The sequence below is a fragment of the Anopheles gambiae genome, chromosome 3 (assembly GCF_943734735.2).
Source record: "Anopheles gambiae chromosome 3, idAnoGambNW_F1_1, whole genome shotgun sequence".
In the NCBI taxonomy this organism is placed as follows: Eukaryota; Metazoa; Arthropoda; class Insecta; order Diptera; family Culicidae; genus Anopheles; species Anopheles gambiae.
Genome location: NC_064602.1, coordinates 74,037,460 through 74,059,462, shown reverse-complemented (window position 1 = coordinate 74,059,462; position 22,003 = coordinate 74,037,460). Strand labels below are relative to the sequence as shown.

The following is a 22,003-nucleotide window of genomic DNA, read 5'->3' as shown; positions in this document are numbered from 1 at the left end:
GATCGATTCGGTCTGTGTGTGTGTGTGATTGGAAATTGGAAAGGGGATCATCATCTCTCAGCACCACGGCACGAACGGGTGGTGCGAAGAGCGTTAAAGTAAATCAAAGAAATGAGCAGCGGAACCTTGCGGAACCTTAGCGCAGGGTAAATGGTAACAGTAAGCAGAGGGAAGAATAGGAAAGGGTGGAAAGATAATTTAGCCACGCGCACGTGCTCACGGAAGGCTCGTACCAGGCAGCAGAGTTTGCTACAGCGCACGGTGCCCGATCGTCTTCCAGCCGGGGTTTGGTGGGTTGAGCCAGCTGGTTGGCTGTTGGTATGTTGCGACGCGAGCAACTGCCACCGTGCTGCTGTGTCGGTGGCCTTTGCGGTTCCGCTACGTGCGTCCTTTGAACTGTGGCGTGCGCGAGCGGCGATGTGGTATACGAGCCGGGTTCGTCGCTACTGCGACGGAAATCTAATTCTAATCACGCATCGCCCCCTGAGCACTTGTTGCAATCGTCGCTGTCATTAAAATTCGTTTGCTAATTCTTCCCTTTCGCTCGCTTTATACTAGTGGCTTTTCAAATCTTGAAACATCAAATGGCACAATAAATGTAAAACAAGCAATTAATGTTGAAGCTATACCATCATTACTTTGATATACACGTAAAGGAGGTAAAATGAGTACAATAAAGTTCATCAAAGTTTGCAAATTGATCCGTTCAGCGACTACACGAGCGCTAGAAATTCCTCCAACATTTCTCCAAAGGTATTCAACAATTGCGAAAAAAATCTTCTTTCAACAAGCAACCCGCTTCTTTTCTCGGTGCCCCTATCGAGACATTTTATTGCATAGGTGCACAGCACACAAAGCGAAAAAGCCGTAGCAAATCGCTCGACAGTCACCTAGTCGTCGTCGTCGTCTACAGGGTGCTCTGCCCCTTCTCCTTTCTTGAAAGTAAAGATCCCCAAGTTGCACCGCCGCTAAGCCAAAACCTAAGACAGCAAAACAAGCGGCCCCATAAAGAACCAACGTCACAATCTATGTGCGGCATCGGGGAAGACCTTGCCGCTGCCCGGTTGCGAAAAATACCTGACTTGATTGTTGAAGCCAAAAACGGGCCACCGTTCGCTCGCGCGCACCAAGATGCATTCGCCATAAGATGATGGCGATCTTTTGCATACGCAGACGCGCGCACTTTAGATTATGGTTATGGTGCACTTTGAATGCAGTTTCCGTTTTATCCCGCGCGCGCGTATGTCTGTGCGTTGTGGGTTCGTCTCCAACGTGCCATGGTGGCGATGATCGCATTTATAATCACCGTTTGTGGGACACATTTGTGCAACGGGGCTTTTGTAGGCAAGTAAAAGGAGAGACATCATCTTCTCAGGCGGTGCCCAACCAGCGTTGAAGTTAGGCATTTGTGCATTACTTGAATCCGCAAAGCTTCACTCGAAGGAAGAAAAACGGAGAAATTATTGTTATAAAAATAACTCCACTCCTTTCTAATCAAGGTAATGCACCGCGGCTACCACTATAAAACTTCACGACGTCATAAGTTCCCCAAGATAATCGTTTTATTGCATTACCATGGGTCCCAAGCGGCAGCCGCTTCTCAAACAATCCTGAATGCATTTGATGATGCTTTACCAAATTACGCAAGTAAAACAAAACAAAAACACACGCACACACACACATCCATCTCAACCCACTGTGTGTTACCCTAATGCAAACCACCCCACACACACACACACACACACACACATGAAACCCCATTCTCTCTGGTGTGCAATGCGGAGACAGGAGAAGAAATAAAATCTGAACCACATAAATCAACACGAAAAACACGTCAACGTCAGTACGCGCTCTGCATCAAAGGTACACATATACACACGGAACGATCTACATGCGCACGGAGCATGTAAAGGCAAACGACGACGACCGTGACGAGCAAGGGGTGAGCAGACACGACCCTGCTGAATGCAACCGGTGGCAACCGCAGGACAGTGTCGCCCATTTCTGCAGTAAAATTCCAACAAATCATCACTCATAAATAAAATCCTTTCCCAGGGCAGAGCCGGGCGGGTACAGGGAGCTGGCAACGGCGGCCGTCTGCAGATGAAGATGTAACTGGCTCTATACCACGAACTCCCGGGCCGGCCAGGGTGACACGGGGTTGGTCGGGATCAAACTCGATGCGATGAGCAGGAGAAGCAACAGGGGGAAGGTGATATAAAACAGCATGCTGAGGCTGAGCGTTTGAGCCTAGGTGATAGAAGTAAGTGCAGCAATCGGTCAAGTGGGGCTCTTTCTTATGGGGCCCGAACGTTATTGCTTTGCTGCAGAAAAGAATTTAAGCGAGCGAAAGAAGACGAACTTGTGGCGTTTGAAGCTGTTGTGTATTTTGCGTTATAATGTTAGCTTGTTAAACATGTATCGTTGATATTAAAGTTTATAATTATAATAATATTTACAATCGAAAATTATATTACCTATTTAAAACAAAGTAAATCACTACAATATAAATTTATGTTTTTTTAAAGAAAAATATCTCTTTACTAATTTCTAATTCATTTGCGTGTTTTGAACGACATTTAATTAGCTTACAAACACGAAAAGATAAAGAAATAATCGCATCATAATGCAACAGTCATCATGACTGTAAATGAAAATGTCACACAAAGTCTTATCAAACAATTACCATCGTGGTAAGCTCGCGCAACATATCAAGATCTCGGTCTCCAAAAACGAAAACGCCAAAGCCACTCAAGCAACGAGATGATTTCATAATCTTTTATGAGAATTTCCCTTCTACTCTCACTAATCCCCCCCTCCTACTCGCTTCCTACACACACACACACACACAATTTCCATGGTAACATAAAACAATTTTCAACACCTTTCCGGGCGACTGGAGCCTCTCGCCATGCTGCTCCGAGGTCTCGCCTCATGCTGCTGACCTGCCGGAATGGTACCGGCAGTACCGTCGAACCCATTACATGCTGTGTGCGAGATGATGTGTCGTTCTTGTAGGACCCTCTCCCAGGTGACGCGGTCTTGACGCACGAGACAACGACGGCCAACAAGACCATCAAACGCACCACCAAAAGACGGCCGGCGAAAATAACACCAACAACAAAAAGTTAATCCCATCTCATCCCTGTGGTTCACCACTGTCGCGTCACTGCCGGGCTCGGTGTCCGTTTTTATGGTTCCATAAAACAACGAGCAACAATCGTAGCACCGCCATGCGCGTTCACTCGCCTGTTTCCCTGCTGCAAAACGGAATGTGTGCGTGTGTAAAGGCAAACATTTACCACACGATTACGAGGAAATTATGCGCGCACGTTTATTCGCCATAAAACATATTAAAACAATTGGCAAAGGTTTTTGGGGGAGGGAGTCGGAGCCGGGAAGGTTGGTTCGTTCTGTTGTGATGTGTGCTAGTTTTCTTGGGGAAAAGGGAGCAACAAATTTGGTCAATTGGTGTGTCCTGGGGAGAGAAATGAGTGATTGAATTAAAATCAAGCTTACGAAAAGATTGATCTCCAACTTCTTGCTCGTTATCGTGTTTCAACTATTTCTACTTCGTTTTTTGTAAACATTGCCCAACATGTAAATGGGACCTCTCCAAATTGGGGTCAACTCACATACACGGCAAAGTGCGCTCTGTGGTGCTATTGTCGTACAACGACACTGATGCTTTGGTTATGATCATCATCATCATCTTCATCGTCATATGGTACTACCGGTTGCGTTGTAATTCATATTTTATGATAGTGCCGGTTACATACATCAACTCCACTCACCTTAACAAAACGGGCTTGACCTTGCCACCCTTATTCCCTTATTCTTACATGCAAACGCCTCGGCCTCGACATGGGTCACAAAACAAAAACGACCACAGGCAGTGCGGGCACCGTCCGTTTCGGCTTAGGGCAGGAGAGTCATAAAACTCACCACCAAACACTACTAGGAACCACAAAACACATACACACAGAGAGGGATGGTGTGGAGAAAACTAGCTCCCAATTCTGACACGTTCTGTCCATCGTCATGGAGGCTTGGTTTATGGCTTAATTCAATAAAATCACACTTTGGTGATGTTGGGGGGAGAAACATTAGAATGAGTGAGCAAAGACAAGATGATGGGGGCAAGGGGAGAAACAATAAAGCTATCTCCAGTAACTCCCAGGTAGCTGGACTGCTTCTTATGAAGTTCGCGTACAATCAGCTCACTGACAAAAACGATATACATGGGAGATTAGTTATGGAAAAGTGTTTGAAATATTTATGCAATGATTGATGTTAGTCTGAACCTGTTCCTCTTCAATGGCTGAAACATTACCACGGGAAATGTGCAAAGTCACGATTGGTATAATCCATATTTCAACCACCTTTTCCTATCATATTGAAATGTTCTTTAACAAGTCTATCAAGCTTAATCTGTGTTCTGTAACGGACACCAGCACCTACAAGAACTTCCGTCTCATTTCCACCAGCAAACGAACCAGAATCGAAGATGTTCTTTCTACAGTGTACTGTCGGATAGGCGCATTCTCTCACTCCCTCTCAAGGATGGATATGCAAAAACGTAAATTCGCAAACGCAAAAGAGTGCCGACCCATAAAAGCGCACAACTCACCGCGTAAACGCTCGCCTAGAAGCGGATAAATTGAACCGGCGCCACATCATCATGGCCCCTGTCAGGTCAGTAACTAGACATCGTTTATCATACGCGGCACACGCTTTTCACCCTACCCGGTTCTAATGATTGCTTCCCGGAATGGTACGTGCTGGTATGAGTCCTCGTCTTGTGTAACGCACATTCCAAGAGCACGGCGTCATCTGAAATGTTTTATTGGTAAAACACCCACCAAAGGAAACAATTCCACCAAGCCCTATAAGATGATGTTGGGTATAAATCTCAGAGGTTTTGCAAATTTGCAATCGACCCTCGAAAAGCAACCCTTCAACTGTACATTCCAAGCTATTCCAAAAACACAATCAGAACTCATCAGCTTGCCCATTAGTTCCCGTTTAAGCTCATCTCTCCCCCACATTGCAACCATTTGGAACTGGAACAGTGTTTCACACTCCCAAGCGTATGTGTGTGTAAACGATTAGAATGTGATCAAACCCATGTTGCGTCGTGGTTCGCGATCAGCGGATAATGTGCCATCGCTAATTGGTCGGCAAACTTGAAACGTAATTCCGGTGCGGCACGTTTCAAGTGATGTCCGGGAGCGAAAAAAAAAACCTTTGACCACTTTCAACGAGCTTGCCACAAAAGCACCAGCAGCTTGGAATCCGATTACCCGATACCGGCAGACACACGTTCGCCCATCGATCGTCGGTAAGGTACAGAGACTGCCGCAACACAAATCAATTAGATTCACTCGGGTTTTTTTTGTTCAGCTAGAGCTTACAAGACGGCCGGCAAGGGTTGAGGTTGTTTAAATAAAGGCAAAACACATCAACATACTGTAATAAAATTGAAGATTCAAGCTTCCCGTTCGCCAAATCCATCAGTATCCCCGGTAAGGTGATTATTCGATCTAGAGGTGGCAGAACGGTGCAGTTGATTGAACAGAGCTCCAAACATTCCAAAACCGAACACGGAAAGGGAATAGGTTAACAACGAACTCCGATTAAATCTCAGAATCCGTCCACGATTGCTAGAAGAGTTTAATTCTTACGCACACTAAATTGTGTATTTATAAACGAAAGGGTAAGACAAATATATTAATCCTTCCAAAGTACCTCTGATACCGAAGTTGGATACCAGAGTCACTGCTAGCAGACGGGCACGATTACTGTCCCAAGGGTTTTTAGAAAAGGGGAAATGCAAAAGCGAGAGTTCGAAAAACGAAACATCTCAATAGAAGAGCTTAGCTCCATCTGAAATGCATCAATGAGTCAGGCAACGTTAGGAGATGTTTGAGAACAGAGAAGCAGTGGGTTGTAAAGTTACTTGGGAATTTTGGAGCTTTTAAAGGAATTTTAATTAGTGATTTCAACGTTGTTGCGTATACATTTTTTTAAATCGTTATTTACCATCAATGCAATGCAATGCTTCTTGGAATAGATGACAGTTGCACGGCTTACAAATGCTTCAAAATGACAGTTACAAGTTCTTGATGGAGAACCAATTAATTTCTAAATAAATTAATTAATCTAAATAAATTAATTCATCCAGAGCATTTCATTGTTAAAATCGCAAAAAACCAACATTGGGGCCTATTCCGTTTTAAGTTCGTAGGATGAAATTTCAGCCTGTCAGCTGTTTGCATTGTATAGCAGTTTTCGAGCAGCTATCTAAGTCGGTATAATATACAGGTGGGCTTATCCCAAGGTGTATGAATTTAGAAGGCTGATTTTTATCGCTTCTGTTTCTGAATGAAGATTTTAAGAGTATTTTGTGTATTCGTCAAGCCTCCAGAAAGCTTGTTTGAGCAACAGTTTTCATCCGTTCTGTCAAAAAGTGATGTTCAAATTTGGTTATAAAAAACATGCTATGAGACCACCTGGCCTACATAAACTTTGATTCTATATTCAATCACCTGATCTCTTTAATGCACCTTGGGAAAAATGTAAACATCACTTTGTTGTGCCAGTTTTTCAAGCAGGTACTCGAATCTAATTCTAGCTTTGAGGCTAGAATAATCTAGACTGAAAATTGCAGGCTAGTTTTGTGTGTGGCTTTGTATGGAGTGTTTACATGATAGTAACCTCCAACTGTCAAACTCCAAACAAAAAGCTGACTAGAATCGTGAAAGGCCCCATTGTTTGTTAGACAATATAGACAATCTATCAAAGGATATTCTCCAACTCCAATCATACTTCAACCAAATCCCCTCTAATATTCCACTTCTATCATCATCACCTTCTACTAGTAACTTTGCATCCAACCCCATTACACATCGAATGTGATTTTGAGTAACCGCTCTTTAACACCTTTTGCGTTTAATCCTTCCCCCTTGGAAAGCACAAAGTTTGAAGCCAACGTGTGTAGTACCCACAACCATCCTTCAAAAAAAAAGACCCGGAGCCCAAAAGTCAATTTCTGTCCAGCATCCTAGGTGCCATTCCATCCACGGTTGCTTCATCAACCGTCGGGGTTGGATTATTTTGTATCCTAACCCTTCCCCGCATCGACCGTAACACTAGGGATCGGTCAAAATCTGAAACAAAATTGTACCACCTACCAACATCCTCTTCCGTCCCAAAAAGGTTGTTAATAAAAGTTTGCCATAATTTTTGCGCCTCCCGACCTCCACACACATACACACAAACAGTACGGTGGAGTGTAACAAAACTCTCACCGACACCGATATTGCTGAGGCCGCACGTACGTACGTACGTACTTGGGGCTTCATCGTGCAGCAGCCGCCCTTGGTTCATACACTGTCACCAACCCGGGTTCGCCCAGAAGTTCGGAACAGCACCCAACGGACTCGGGTGCAGCACACACATACAGCTCAAACCGATTTCAAAACCATCCAAACACAACCCGGCCTGGTGGTTCGTCTCACTCGGCAATTGACACCAGCGCCACCCAGAAGAGGCGGGTTCCTCCTGGTTACGGAGGCTGCTGCTGAATGTTGCTATTGGGAATATATTCATAAATATATTACTACAACTTGTCCCCTCCAATCTCCACTGGTGGTGGGTGGTGCCGAGAAGACAACTTCCAAGCCGCTGCTTCTTCCACACTTGCCCATAAAAGGTTTTTGCAGATTTCGGAGAGGAAAAGTAACGCTTCCGGAGACACAACATGTACACATGGCACATCAAAAGTACATTCCCTTTCCAATGGTTTTTAATTTGCACCCCAAAAGTAAGCTGTGCGCACTCATCGTTGGCTCGGTCGAGCGTAGGAGTTAATGCCCGGTACACGGTCCAGACGTGCGGCACGTAGTACAATCTTCTCATATATTGCTCTCTATATGCACACTATTCCGTACTTTTGAAGATGAGATACGCAGATTCTTCAGGATCTTGAACTTTAGGCTCTTTTGGTTGAAGTAAGTATCCAAAATGCTGTAGATTGTTCAGACTAATGACATATTCACAGCTACATTCACAGCCTATGAGAGAGCCAAGCCTCTGTCACAATAAATTCTACAAAGATGTAAATTTCATTCGCGGGCTTCCTTCAATATCTCAACATCTTCCACTCCGTGGAAACAGTCCCATCCAGCACAGTGTAATAAATATCGAAAAGCTTCATTCTTGCTACCGCTGCTGCCAGGCCTCTAAGATGAGCTACATAAAGGGCAGAGCTCATCCGGGCACACGCAGGGAAACGGTGGCGCGGAAGGACCGAAGTTGTACCTAAAAACAAAATAAAACCCCCGTACTTCGAGCGACTCTCGGCTGACATCGCGTGTATGAGACGTGAGTGAGAGCAATGGCTTTTATTTCGTGTTTGTGTGTGTATGCGTTGTGTCTTGGCAGTGCCGGTACAACAAGAGAGCCCCCTTGCCAGTATGCCGTGAGACAGAGAGCGTGTGAATGAATGGCGAAGAAAAGTCATTTCAATTTCTATGTATCCTTTTGGGGTACTTTTGGAGCCCTGATGGGACACAGAGGAACAATTCAATTACTCCCCCGAGAGTGCCGGCTGCTAGGAGATGGGGTAACCGGGGTGTATAAAAAGACGTGAGTGAGTGTATGTAGAGTGGTGGTGGTGATTTCGTACCGGTGGTGGCGGTGGCGACGGGCGGTTCCACTAGGCCCTCGGGAGCCGCTCGGGCGAAAGTTCATGTGTACCACGCCACACCGGTTGGTGCCAGGAGAAGATTATAAGAATATCGATTGTGGGATGTTATCTTCTTTCCAGGCAATGCCAGAAGCGAGAGACGAGGCTGGATGTGTTCCGGGGCGGGGTGTTTTATTGCCCTTTCTATTACAAGCGCTACAACAATAATAGACAATACAGCGAGACGCGAATAATGGGCGCACTACGAAAGGAAACACAATGCAACGGGATGAAGCCAGCAAAAAATAGGGGTGCCTGTGGCAAATGGCACCCAAAACAACCGAAACGGAGGATATAAGGCTAAGGTTGCGTGTGCATAATAGGGGGCAGAAGAAGTGCTCCTACCACTGAAATGTGTCCCTGATGATTAACTTCACTATCTTGAGGACAACAAGATCAGAAGAAATTTAAGCCCCGTATTGTTGGGTTAACTTGGAGTAAAACTTTGCTTTTGGAAAATAATATCAATAACCTGCAAAAGCTCAAAACTGCATGGTGCTCAATTCTTCAAATCTTCTATTCTTTGAGCATAGAGTTTTTGATTATAGGCGTAATAAGAACCTTTATCGAAATACAATATGATTGGTAGTTCTTTTATGTTTTTTTTCTGAAAGGACACCAGTGTACTTAACTCCACCAAATCCAACAACTTCTACGCCCAATTTGCTCCGTGTGCCCAACCTCTCTGTATAACACCCTACATAGGATGTGTTCGTAAAAAAAGGGTTACCCAAACTTCTCCCGCTGTTCTCCCGCTACCGTAAAAACACAACCGCAACCAAACAAACCGCCTCATTTTAGGACGCTTTTTAACATCTCCATTCATTTGCGCATGAACCGTTTTATTTTACTTCTTCATTCATAACGGCACAGCGTGAGTTCCGTGTGCTCCGATTTTTTTTCCGGTGAAGGTGTTGCAGTGCCTTAGGTGGCAATATTATTCGGGAAACAACATGCAATCTTCATACGCCAGTGCCAGCCCGATTTTCCCTCCAGACATACGTCCGGGCGTGTCCTTAGAAGCAGCAAAAACCAGCGGTCTGTGATGTAATGTGAGCCTCGCTCTCGCTCTATTTGCGTAATTGTTGTGTGAGCTTTTGTCTGCACCTCTTACAGAAAACGCACGCCGGCAAAAGGTGCATTTGCGATGATGAGAAGCAACAACAACAAAAAAGGTGCGCTTCGCAGCTTAAACCGTTGTGGGTTTAATCGTTTCCGCATACAAAAAAAGGTGTAATCAAGATGAAAGAAACAACAGGAGTGTAGTAGGAAAAAAACAAGGATACTCAAGCAGACCTAAGCGCATGAATGAAGTCCCTCGGGAGTTGGTCCCAGTGGCTGTGGTGAGACGCACTCCGAGAGCGTGTGTGTGTGTGTTTATGTGAATGAAACACGGAAAACGCAGCAAAGCGAAAATACCGTCAGGCGTAATGTGATAGTTTTCGATAGATCCCAAAGCTAACCGGGGAAGGTTTGCTGCACGACCTGTTTCTTTGCTTGCCAAAACGCGCTCGGGACTTGGGACGTTTGTACTTTGTCTTGGACTGCATTATATCTTCATGGTTTTGAGGATATTTTTTTCATTCTATAAGATTCACTCTAAATTCCAGTAGTTGTGAAATTTGATATTGAAATTGTTCATTACACATGCTTGCCTGAGAGGGACGGCAGCAACGTGACAGGTTCTCCTAAAACATTGGAATTTCTTATCCACGGCTAATGTCCCTCTACATTCCCAGTGTCTGGCGTACATTACTTCTACTACAGGCTAACAATGTGAGTTTGTGATTTGTGATCGAAAATAATTCACATTCTTAGCGCTATAACCGCGTCCGGCATATTATCCGGCACCGGCTACGACCAGAACCCAAGAATGAAAATGTCTTCGCCGCTAATTACCTACTACTCCTCAGCACACCGACATTTCCTTCGACGCCCGATGTTGACGTGCTCCAATGTGCGCGCCAAAAACTCGCGTAAACTATTTTCATGCAACGCGAGCTGCTGCTACCGACCTAAAGCGCACCGAAAACCCAGCCATGCCACATTTTGGCTTGTCACGAAGGTACTGGCCGTTTGCCTCCCAAGGTGATAATGTATGCAAAAACCTTCCCTTGAACCTCCGAAAGTACGCAACGTACCCGCCGATCGTCATTGCTTAATACCGACCGCAATACCCCCGAAGCAATCGGGCGGACACGGTCATGGACAGGCAGGGAAAGTGTGTGCGCCTTGTGTGTAGCACACGGCCAACTTTCGCAAGAGCACAAGAGTTTTTGGAGAATGTTTCACTTGCACACAAGTCATATGCGTGTGTGTGTGTGTGTGTGTGCTTCTTGCCACTCCTAACCAGTTCCACTTCCTCCTTCCAAACGCACGTATGTGAGTGTGTTCGTCTTCTGGACCGAAAAAGCCGAAGAAGTACGTTCAGTTACATCAAGAAATTATTTTCCCCCGGGGACTTCTTGCCCCGAAAACATTCGCTTAGGCGGCCGGGAGCAAAGGGGTTCTCGCCCGCAGCCTGCCAAGCTGGGAAAGCTTATGTTGTGGAATGTCGAGGGAAGATGCGTTAGGGTATGATGGGTAGGATGGAGTGATTGAGACAACCGGTGGGGTAAGACTAGTCTCACGAAGGCACTAGCCGTACACACTGACATTAGGCATTGGCAAGTCCTGCCAGACGAGACGGCCGGGGTCTACCTGCCGCTGGGAGCTGCAAGTCAGATGGAACAGGTCTTCAGAGTTTGGAGCCCCAAGATCCCAATTCTCCAGCCAACTCAACCTTTACCTGACTCTTACTTTACGGCATCGTTTTCGGGTTTGAAATACGGCATCAAGGAGCAGGGCTTTGGGGCGTGCCTGTCCGGAATCATTATTGTCTATTTAATTATTTTCGGCAATTCTTGGGCGGGGAAGAAGACCTTCAAACACTCCAGATCACACCAGCATAGCTATAATTAGCCTATAGTTTAGTTGGCAGCATTATTGATAACAAATAAACACCAATCAGCAAACAAGATTGCCACAGAAAACTGATTTCGCTTGCAGAAAAGTTCGTTTTCGGTTTTAATTTTTTATTACAATCGTCCTCCCAACACACGTTTGGGCGGACGCATCTGATGGGACACATAAATAATCGTACCATCCAACTACACATACACAACACTTATTAATGTCCTTACACAGTCACCAACACATATCGCCCATACCTCTGAGCGGCGGGATTTCATTTCCGTTTGCTTGCCAACGGTGGTGTCGATCACGCTCACCACGCTGCCGTCGATGTACCCTTCGGGTTGGGTGGCGGTGGATGTCGGAGGCTCAATATCTCCCCAGGGTACCTTTGCTTTGTACCGTACCGTAACGTGTATCGATCCGATCCCGAACCTGCCGCTGGTGTCCTCCTAGGGACACCTTCTTGCAAACTAAGCCGTCTGCCGTCCGTCCTCACACTTCACAGTTATCATTTTTATTACCCAATTGATCACCGACCATAATCTACCAGGACAGGACCAACGGCGAAGGCTCTTAGGCACCGGGGGGAAGGTCTAAACGAGAACTCCATCTCCAGAGCTTGTGCGTTACTTCGGTGCTAGGATGGGGGAGCAGAGGGAGCACCTCATCTAGCCTAATCGAGGCACAAGAGAAGATTGGAGGAGGCGGACAAAAGGATCTGCATCGACTACCGTGTGCCATCCATCTATCCACCCATCCATCTATGCTGATGGGCTGTTCTGCTCAAACTTCTCGGGACATCCAGCAGCCCGGGATGAGGAGCCACCGGGATGGCAATGGGCCGTCGACGTTGTACGATATACTCCCCGCATCTTGCACCAGTGCCAAAAGGGTACCGCAGTGAGCAATAAAGATAAATAAATGAAAATATTGGTAAAAGTGTGAAATGAAGCGTTCTCTGTGTGTATCGTTTTTTTTTCTTCTTTCCCTTAACCAGAAGGACCATGACCACCACCATGGCGCCATGGTGACGTGTCCATGGTGTGCCACACTGGGAAAACGAACGGTTCAAATGGGCTCTCCTAGTTTACCCATTTGCTACCGGCAGCACCGCGTGTGGAAGAACTTTTGACGTGATTGTCTTTCCCTGGCAGCAGCAGCAGCAGCAGCAGCTCGGCAAATTGCTTCACCAGGCTCGGTATGAAAACCCAAACAGCAGCACAACATCCCAAAAGTCCAGTGCCACTGCCCCCCGAAAAGCCATGACCCAAGTGACGAAAAGTGTACAAAAATCGTATTAATAATTTATCGCACCAACCTCGCTCACCACGCTGTGTCCGTGCGATAGTTTGTGATTGAGGTGCTGTGCAGCAACTTGACAGGTCGAAGCTCCAGGTTTACTGGGGCCAACCTGCCAGTGCCGACGAGCACGCCCATTTGCGAGTGCGTCTTTATCATGGTTGACGTACAGAAACAAAGGATACAGAGAATGATAGGAAGAAATCCAAAATCCAACCAGTTGACAGTTACAGCGACGAATGATTGACGCTGAGTGGGTAAACGCGTTGTTGCTGCAGGTACACTATTTACAAACAATGCACAAAATTGCTCAACAATTTTGAAAGAATAAAAAAAAAGAAAAATTACATTACAAAACTTTATAGGTTCTATTGCTATTTCCAGGAAAGCATCAGCGCCCAACATTCCAAGCGACACGAAATACGCAAAGATTGTCTTTCGGGTAATGAAATTACCTCTAGGCGTTTGGAATACAAGACCCACAGCGGTGCCCGGTGTTATCACGATACAATCAGAACGACCATCATTAGGAATTCAATTTAAACCTTTGATTCTTTGCCGTGCAATGGAACGTGTGTACTGGAGGTGTACTGGAAAAAGGAAAAGCATTGGAATTGCCTATCAAGGGACAGATTTTACGTGAAGTCTAGCAACGAGTTCTACCGAATGACAACTGGGTGGATGCGAGTCACCGAATAAAAGACTCTCGCCATTATTGCTCTACTGGGGAAAAGAATTTAAAAAGGCAAGCGATGTGCAAGAGGCAGTGAGATGGTTTGGACTTTCGTGACCACAATGCGGCGCTCTTGTTGCGAGTCTCAAAATGGAGCCTAAAAAAATAATACACAAAAAATAGAAGAAAAAAATCGAGCAAAGTACTAAACAACTTAGTGCTTGTAAAGAAAGAAACTTGCGTGTTTTCTTAGAAAGAAAAGGATTACACAATTTAACCTCAAACGCCGTGTCCGACATCGCTACCTCACCAGGCGCGCGTGATGTCACACCTTAATATGCTCCACGCTATTCCCCTGAAGGTAGGCAAACCGTTGCGACAGCATCCTTTCGATGAAGCAATAATGCGCCCCCGTCCCGTTTTACACGTGTGCGTTTGTCCATTCCATCCACCACTATCCTCGACCCCGATGAGCGCCTTTCCGTTGTAATGTAATCTGCCCCAGTTCCCTCTTCAGCCTCCATTTTCCACGCCATTTCTTCTCCGTCAATCTCTTTCGGTTTTGGGGCTTTCTCCTTATCTTCCACACACACACACACAGACAATGCTATTGCTTCTCCATCAACGATTACCTCGTGCCGCAGTGCAGCCATTCGGCCATTCTCGCTACCAGCGCCACCCTCGCATCCACACAATCACACACACACAGACAGGGTTTGACTGCCATTCGGGTTTTGTGGATCGGCGTACTGGGTGTCTTTCCAGGGCGGCCACGACACTCTTGGGTGCCTTTTCACCTGAAGCATGGGAGTGATTTCAATATTACCCGCCCCACAGGCCGGCTTATTGTTGTCGGTTGTCGGCACGGAGAACCTTACACACACATACAGGAAACAATTCTTCTCCTCGCCGGAGTTTCATCCGTGCGCCACCGCAAACCTCTCCTAGTGGAAATAATTTATTTCCGAAAGCCCACGTCGAATAATGGCCGCGGCACAGCTTTCCGTACATCTGAGACGGTGTGTTTGGCAAAAATGCGTTCGTACGAAGGTGTTAGGGGGAAGGGGAGCCATCCCTTTGGTTTGCTTTGGACAGGACCATTCTATTCCTTTCGTTGCCCAGTTTCGGTGGTTTTTGGTCAATCCGGTGGGTGAATTCTTTATTGCGTTACAACGCATTTCTTGTCTTAAATTTATCTCCCAGTTTGCTCGCCGGGGCCTAACGGGCACTTGGCAACAATTTTGAATGTTTTGAATCTCCTACAAATGTGCAAAAGAGTTGCACAAACGTATTCACACAATTCTCTCAAAAGTCGTAAGTTAGCTCAAAACGTCAAATTTACTCCAAAAGGATTTTCCATTTTTGTTCCAAATCTGACAAGCACTGCCCTGGTAATCTCTCTTGCTGGATGTGTTTCAAAAAGTAGCGATATTTTTATTTCCCCCCAGTAGTAGCCGGTAGAAGCCGCGCGAAACGCCGTACCGCGTGCGTTTCCGTGCCGGACGACACCAGCGCAATCGTTTGGGGAAATGTGTTAAAATAAATTATCCGCCGGCCACGGGGTCGTTAAATTAAAATTATATTATCACTGAGAGTAAGGACGTACGTCCAAAACGAAAACATCCCCTACGAGGAGAGGAAAGGAGGGTTAGGAAAGGCTGCAATGGAACAGGATGCGACGGCCATCAGCCATTGTGGGAGGGGTTTGCTACTCGCCACTGCGGTTGCGGTTAACGCAGGTTGGTGCTTAAAGGCGCTCTGGCCTGGCGGGTTAAGCGCGGGGAAGCCGCATCCGAAAGGGAAGCAAAAAGGGTTGCAAACCACGACACCACGAGGACTATCAATCGTCGATTTTAAGCTGATGTTTTGGGACTGGACTGTGCTTTTTCTTTCGCCGTCCTGCGTGACCAAATCTTTTTTCCCTGCTTCTGTTTTGTTTATTCGTTTTTCGGGATATCTCTCACTCTCACGACTGTTACATACTTACCCGGTGTTGATGTAATTTAGGAACTGTTGCTTTTATGTCTGTCCTCGATTCGATGGGGACACCCTTAAAACTCAATCATCTATTTTATTGAGTTTTTTGGTAGGTTCAACTTGTCCCATCACGCTGCACTTTCCTTTCGATGTTTCCAAACAGACAGCCAAACAAGAGGCAAATCGAACGCCAAACCATCACCATCAGAGATGGGTGAAATGAAGTGTCAACTCGATCGTCGGTACTAAAACATCGTCAGTACGGCTGCTACCTTCCCTTCCCATTGGACCATCAAACCAATCAGTACGAACCGGATCTCGAGCCAAGACAGAAAAACCCATACCGAACCAACCTTGAATAATTGATACCACTTTCACCCATGCCGAGTTCGAACTCGAGAGTTTGGGCGACACGTTTCCTTGAGCCGAGGATAAAACAGACAGACGACAGATGCCAAACGACGCGAGCACACCTTCTGACCGCAATCACGTTGGCCTCCCAAGTGTAGGCACAATGCGCTCCATGCTCTTCGTTCTATTGTTTTACCCACTCCCAGGTCGTAATGTAGACAAACGAGAAGAATCATCTCACCCACACAGAACGGTCCTCGAGCCTTGGTGTTGGTGGTTAGCCCTCACACCATCTCCTCACCGAAAGGCGCAAACAAAAGTAAACGAGCGAAGCACTTCCGGTTCCGGGGTGTTTAGCTCGCTGCCACTGAAGTTTGCTCTCTTTTTACCAACACGGAAGACTGTTTTTTTGTCCACCATTTTCTTGATTCGTCTCTCGCTCTTCGCTGTGCGGGGTGGTAAAAGTGCGTGATTGTTTTTGGTGTTTATTGTCAGCTAAATGTGGGACTCCTTTTAAATTATACATAACATCATTGACTCCTCACGCAATTCACCTGTTGGGAGGAAGCGGAAAGCACCAATCTTCCTTTTCTTGCTGCTTTCTCTGCACTGCCGTTAGACTGAAAGTTTTATCAACACCCGACGACACTCCACACCCCTGAATGGGTGAACTATTTCGAACTCATTTAACAGTCGTCGGCCGGTTAGTGGGAGTTTGGGCGCCGGCCGACCCATTCACGTTCAATCGTTTTTGGATAATTTATTATCCTCACATTTCTCCCCCGAGATTGGGACGGCGGTGAGGGAAGAAAAGTGTCCGCTAAAGTACCGGAACATAATCTACAAATCCCCGACGACAGAAGACGCTGCGAAGAGGCAGCCGAGCGCGTTGCAACGGTAGGGAACACGTGAAAAGGATGCGCAATGGTCGGTGGAGAACTTAATATTTGATGAACAAATTTGGAAATCCCATTAAACTTCTGGTTGCAGCCGGCAGCCGACAGCAGAAGTCATGTGGATTTGGATGGTCGCCCTACGGTAAGACTTATTAGACAATTACCGGAAAACGCAAACGTATTAAAAGGTTTGGTTTTAAGTTCAAGCAAACCTAAGAATGTAACAAAAAAATCATGTTTGCTGGAATTTGGAGCAATTCAGAAAAATAATCCAGCAACTTGCAACTAATACGATTTACAAATTGCACCACATAACCTCCAACGCCTTGGGGAACAGCAGTTTTGGAGGTGAAATGAGATAAGAATTATTATGACTTTAAGAACCATGGGAGAGCACAAAACTTAGACATAAATCACGAGCTGCTCCGAAGAATCCCCTTTCTTAAGACGGCAGGACGATAAGAGTGATCTCTCTTGTACATGTTGCCCCACCCAGCTCAGTGTAACCGTCCTCACATGCCACAAAGGTTATCATTCAAAAGTAACAACAATGTCCTAAGCACTGGAGAGCAGAAATTAGCCCACAATTATACCCCGACAGTACTCATTGCCAACGCATTGTGTTAAAGGACAGGACAGCAACATTCTTAAGACATGTGCCAAGACGCCCGAAAGAAGGAAACGATTTAGATAAAATTTGCATAACTCACCGGTCGCCCGACCTGGGTCGTAAATCACACACAACACACGCCCCTGCAGAACGAATGGCCGGACGGATGGATGGGTTCAGAAAAAGTGGATCCGACTCTTGTAGCTCTTGAAGCCTAGAAACAACTGCTTCTTCCTCCTACCCAACCCTCCCACAAGCAAACAACCAGCTGGGCCTAGCAGAAACAACGGACTTAATTATTCATCAATGTCCCTCCTTCTGGCAGGTCCCTCACCCCTCGGCATGTACTGCAGAACCGCCGGGAGGTTTTCTATTCCGGTAGCTATAGGTTACAGTTTATCCCCTAAACGGATGCGCACACACACACACACATATCCCTGACGTTTAGGTTTTTAGCAATTGGACAGCAAGAGGATGCCACGGGGAAGCAGATCTATCATCCGTCTCATCATTTCGTACTTATTACGAAATGGAAGTCCATCACACAAAAGAGGGAGTCGGGATGTGTGTGCGTGTGTGTGTTTTACCACCAAGGTGCCAAGTGTGGTTTCTACTAAGATGCGGTAGGGTGATTTTTTCGGCACTGCAAGACTGCTAACTTCTTTTACGGTCGATGGGGACGAGTAGTACTAGCACGAAAGAGGTTTGAAGTTGACGGTTAGTTTGACGCAAAAGGTACGTTACGTTGTATATGCTCTAAAAGGATCCGATACGTGAACAGCAGCCCGCTGCAGGGGTGTACTAAAGCGGATATCTGAAGGGCCAAAGCCGTTGAATGCAAGATTTATTAGTGACAGAATAAACGTCCTGCGTTGCTCCCCGCCTTGTATCCCAAGTGTCTTTTGGTTTGGGTTTCAACCTTTGGAGACATTCATCCTCAACAAGATTCTAACTTGTGTGAATACCATAGCACCGCATACCCACAGAGCGTAATTAACCCCTCCGGATGCATTTCAAGTTTGTAGAAATCATGTTCTTATCAATACTAAAAATGTCTTGAGAAATAAGGATATTTACCAATTCCGAACGAACTATCTAACTTACCTGAACAAAAGCTATCCGATGTGAACTCATCATCAACATCTTGGTCGTCCCCGCCAAAATGTCTAGGACCAGCTTCACCCTCTTCGTCATCTCCAAGTGACTCGTCATCTACATCATCATCGTCATCATCAATCTCATCATCATCTTCATCGTCATCTTCATTATTAGCAGCTTCATCATCGATTTCCTCATGTTCTTCCTCGTTGTCTTCCACTTCTTCTGCTATTGCTTGATGTCCAGCAGAATGTCCAGAATGCACTGATGTATCATCAGCGGCTAGTTGAGGTTGGTTTGTCTCACTAGCTGTTAATGATGAGAGGAAAAACAATAAGATAAGCTATTACTACATCACAAACTTAAACAATACAAAATTTAAGTTAAAAACACAAGAATTTCAGTTATTTTAAGACAAGAGTGCCTGAAAGAGAACCTGTTATTCCCAAGAGAATTCAAATCATGTTTTGACACAATACAACACACCCAACACCTTGCATCGCTTCGACTTCGTGAATCGCATAATGCACAATAACCGGGAATGCATCCTACGACACACCTTATCAACATCTGACACAATTGCTTCATCCTGTATCACTCCTCCCCTCCATCACACAAGCACAAGCTGACACTTCGATTAGAAAGCTCGTGAAAAGCCAAGCGTGCCATTTCCCATGTGTAATTGCCTTGTCTTGAACTCTCGACATCGGGCTGGTGCCAACTCCTTGGGGAATCGGGCGAGAGAGAGAGCTTCACAGCCTCAGGTTCAGGCCCGGTATTCTACCGGAATCGACATCCACTGTGACGCTTACTGTCGACCGACGGCGGTGGGTGTTTGTGGAGGAAGCGAAAGCACACTCGCAATTATATTCAAAAAGTGCAGAACTCCCTTGGGAAATCTATCTTCCGTTGCTATCTTTCACCATTTCCCTTATCGATCCTTTCCCGTCCGCCCATCCGTCTATCCCACACTCGCGATACGGCTGCTCCATCCTGGGCTTTGGGCGTTGGTAATGATGATTGTGAAACCAGGTAGCTTTGCAAAAATAAACATCACCAATCTGTTCCGAGCAGTGCGCAACACACCGCTGCTACTGCTTGGGGGTGAATTTGACTGGATCTGAAACGCAGAAGAAGAATCTAGGAGTCCGCTGGAGGATTCCACGCGTAGCGGTTTCACCAACTGAAACATTCCCGCTCAGACTGTCAAGGGACAGGCGTTGGCATTGCGGTACGTACGAAGAAGCTGGCGGTGGAAAAGAAGCCGGAAATGAAATGAAGCCTTCCATCTCCCAGCTTCCATGCTAGGTGACCCACTGGAGCAACTCCGATTCTCAGAAATGACAAGCTTCAGCTATGGCATTGCGGGATGAGGAACAAACTCCCTGTGGAATCATCCGCACAGCACCACTGCCAGTACACTAAGCTTTTCCCTCACACCTATCTGGTACTGTGACCCAGAAGCTGACACTAGTACCGTGTGGTGCACCAGATCAGCCTTAAACAGGATATGTTAGGTGAGGTGTTCTTCACGTTTTTTTCGCAAACACACCTCTTGAGTGTGTCTTTAGGGTAGCGTACCTGCCATCACAAACACCCAAATAAGCACCAGGCTTCTATCACCTCCTCTCCTACGGGTAATGTTCCATGGAGTGTGCTGACCCCGTACTCTTCAGAATGCTCCTGAAAACACCCAAGAAGCACACCGTTGTGGCGACATGTTGAGCACTAACCCAACCAAAAAAAGCCAAGGACCTTGCAGCGGACCGCTTCCAGAGATCAACCCCGAAAAAAAGAGAGCAGCCTGTATGTCGGTGAGCTTCAACGGTTCGATTTGAGTTTCGTACCCTCAGCGGTGTCGTATAATGTGATGTGTTTCGCGCGCGCACTTTTGCGGGCCGGGCAAAAGGCTTGCCACCGGGCCAGTGAAAGCCCTCCCGATGCTTCTGCTTGGGAGGCCGGCCGGTGGTGTGCACCTCATCCTCTCATCACTCCTCGCACTACGTCAGTGGCGGGAAGCGTCTGGAAAGGAGGAACCACCACATTTTGAAGCTCTCTTCAGTGTCGCTGAGACATAAAAAAACGCATCAGTGGGACCCAGAGTGGAGCAGAACAACAAGAAGAAGAAAAATAAGAGGAAAAAACGAGTACAGCACACACACATAAACACGAGTATTTGCTTACCATTTCTTCGGCCTCTCTAGGGGCTTTCGGTATCGTCACGCAGGCCGAACGGAAGCGGGCGTTACCGGCACACGCAAGGACATACCGAGACATACAAGCATGAGAGGAAAAATACAACACGAGGCTGCAGACAGAGAAAGACCGAGAGAGAGAGTGCTAGTGACAACTGGTTTTAGCAGAGGATTAGGTTTTGCTCGGGGACGCTACACACCGTCCCGTTCCCCCCGAGGAGTCCTCATGCCGTCCTTCCCGTTTGTCAGCTTCCCCGGGTTGCGCAAGAGGGCCACCGCGTGCCGCTTTATAGCACCGAAACATTGGCCACCGGGACTGACGAAACCCGGGCCCGGAACAGCCGGACCGAAACGGTATCCCAGGCGCTACCGGGGAACACACCACCGGGCAATACCGACCGACCGACCGACCGGCCGGGGAGATATATCTCGTGAAAGTTCGGAGTTGTGTTTCGGATTTTCAAGCATAAGAAATGGCCACTGGGGAGCACCTCCGAAGTTGAAGGGGACCTCCGAACGGCGAACGGTTGTGCTTGTGCTGCTGCTATCCTAAGACTCCCCACACTCTCTCTCTCTCTCACACACACACATGCACAGTTTGGCTCTATTCTTCCGCAACTGCCAAATGGACAGAACTGCACACAGGAGTGTACACGGGTGAAGCTTTCTCTCGCTCGTTCTTTTGGGTACTGAGGAGAATAAGAAAAAAAAACCCACACAAACACATACATTTATACAGCTACCACTGGAACTGCTACTACACTTCAGGGTGCACTGGGACCTCTCCTAAGCTTTGAATTGGTGGCTCACACTACTCCCTGCCAAAGCTGCTCCCAACTCCCCGACCTCGCATTGCCCGAACCAACCGGCGAGGTGCCGTTCTGCCAAAGGAAGAAGTTGGAACCATTCCCGGGAGAATGCGCATCCATAAAATGAACGAAATGTCGGAACGGAATTACGATCGAAACGACGGTAGAGTACATCGGAGTAACCCAGTGATGGGTCCGTCCGCCGGCCCCTGGTCCTCCCGTGGGGGAGGTGAGACCCCCGGGTGGACTAAAAGAGGAGAACAATGGCATTCGTTGGAGCACGAGAGCGCACCGGGCAGTGTGTCCTGGTGCTGCTGCTGCTGCCGGATTTATCAACGGGGAAACGAGCAGGAGAAGGTGAGCACATCCCGAGGGAACATGGTTTTTTCCC

At 46.7% G+C, this 22,003-nt stretch overlaps 1 protein-coding gene across 3 annotated transcripts in view; it reads right to left on the bottom strand.

Moving 5' to 3' along the window:
- LOC1270838 (zinc finger protein 423 homolog) overlaps positions 1 to 22,003 on the bottom strand; it is a 79,143-nt gene that overhangs the window by 33,939 nt on the left and 23,201 nt on the right. For all 3 annotated transcript variants that reach the window (XM_061656898.1, XM_061656899.1, XM_061656900.1), the window contains exon 3: positions 18,615 to 18,917. In XM_061656898.1, the coding sequence (XP_061512882.1) occupies positions 18,615 to 18,917 (303 nt within the window). The remainder of the gene's footprint in view (positions 1 to 18,614; positions 18,918 to 22,003) is intronic.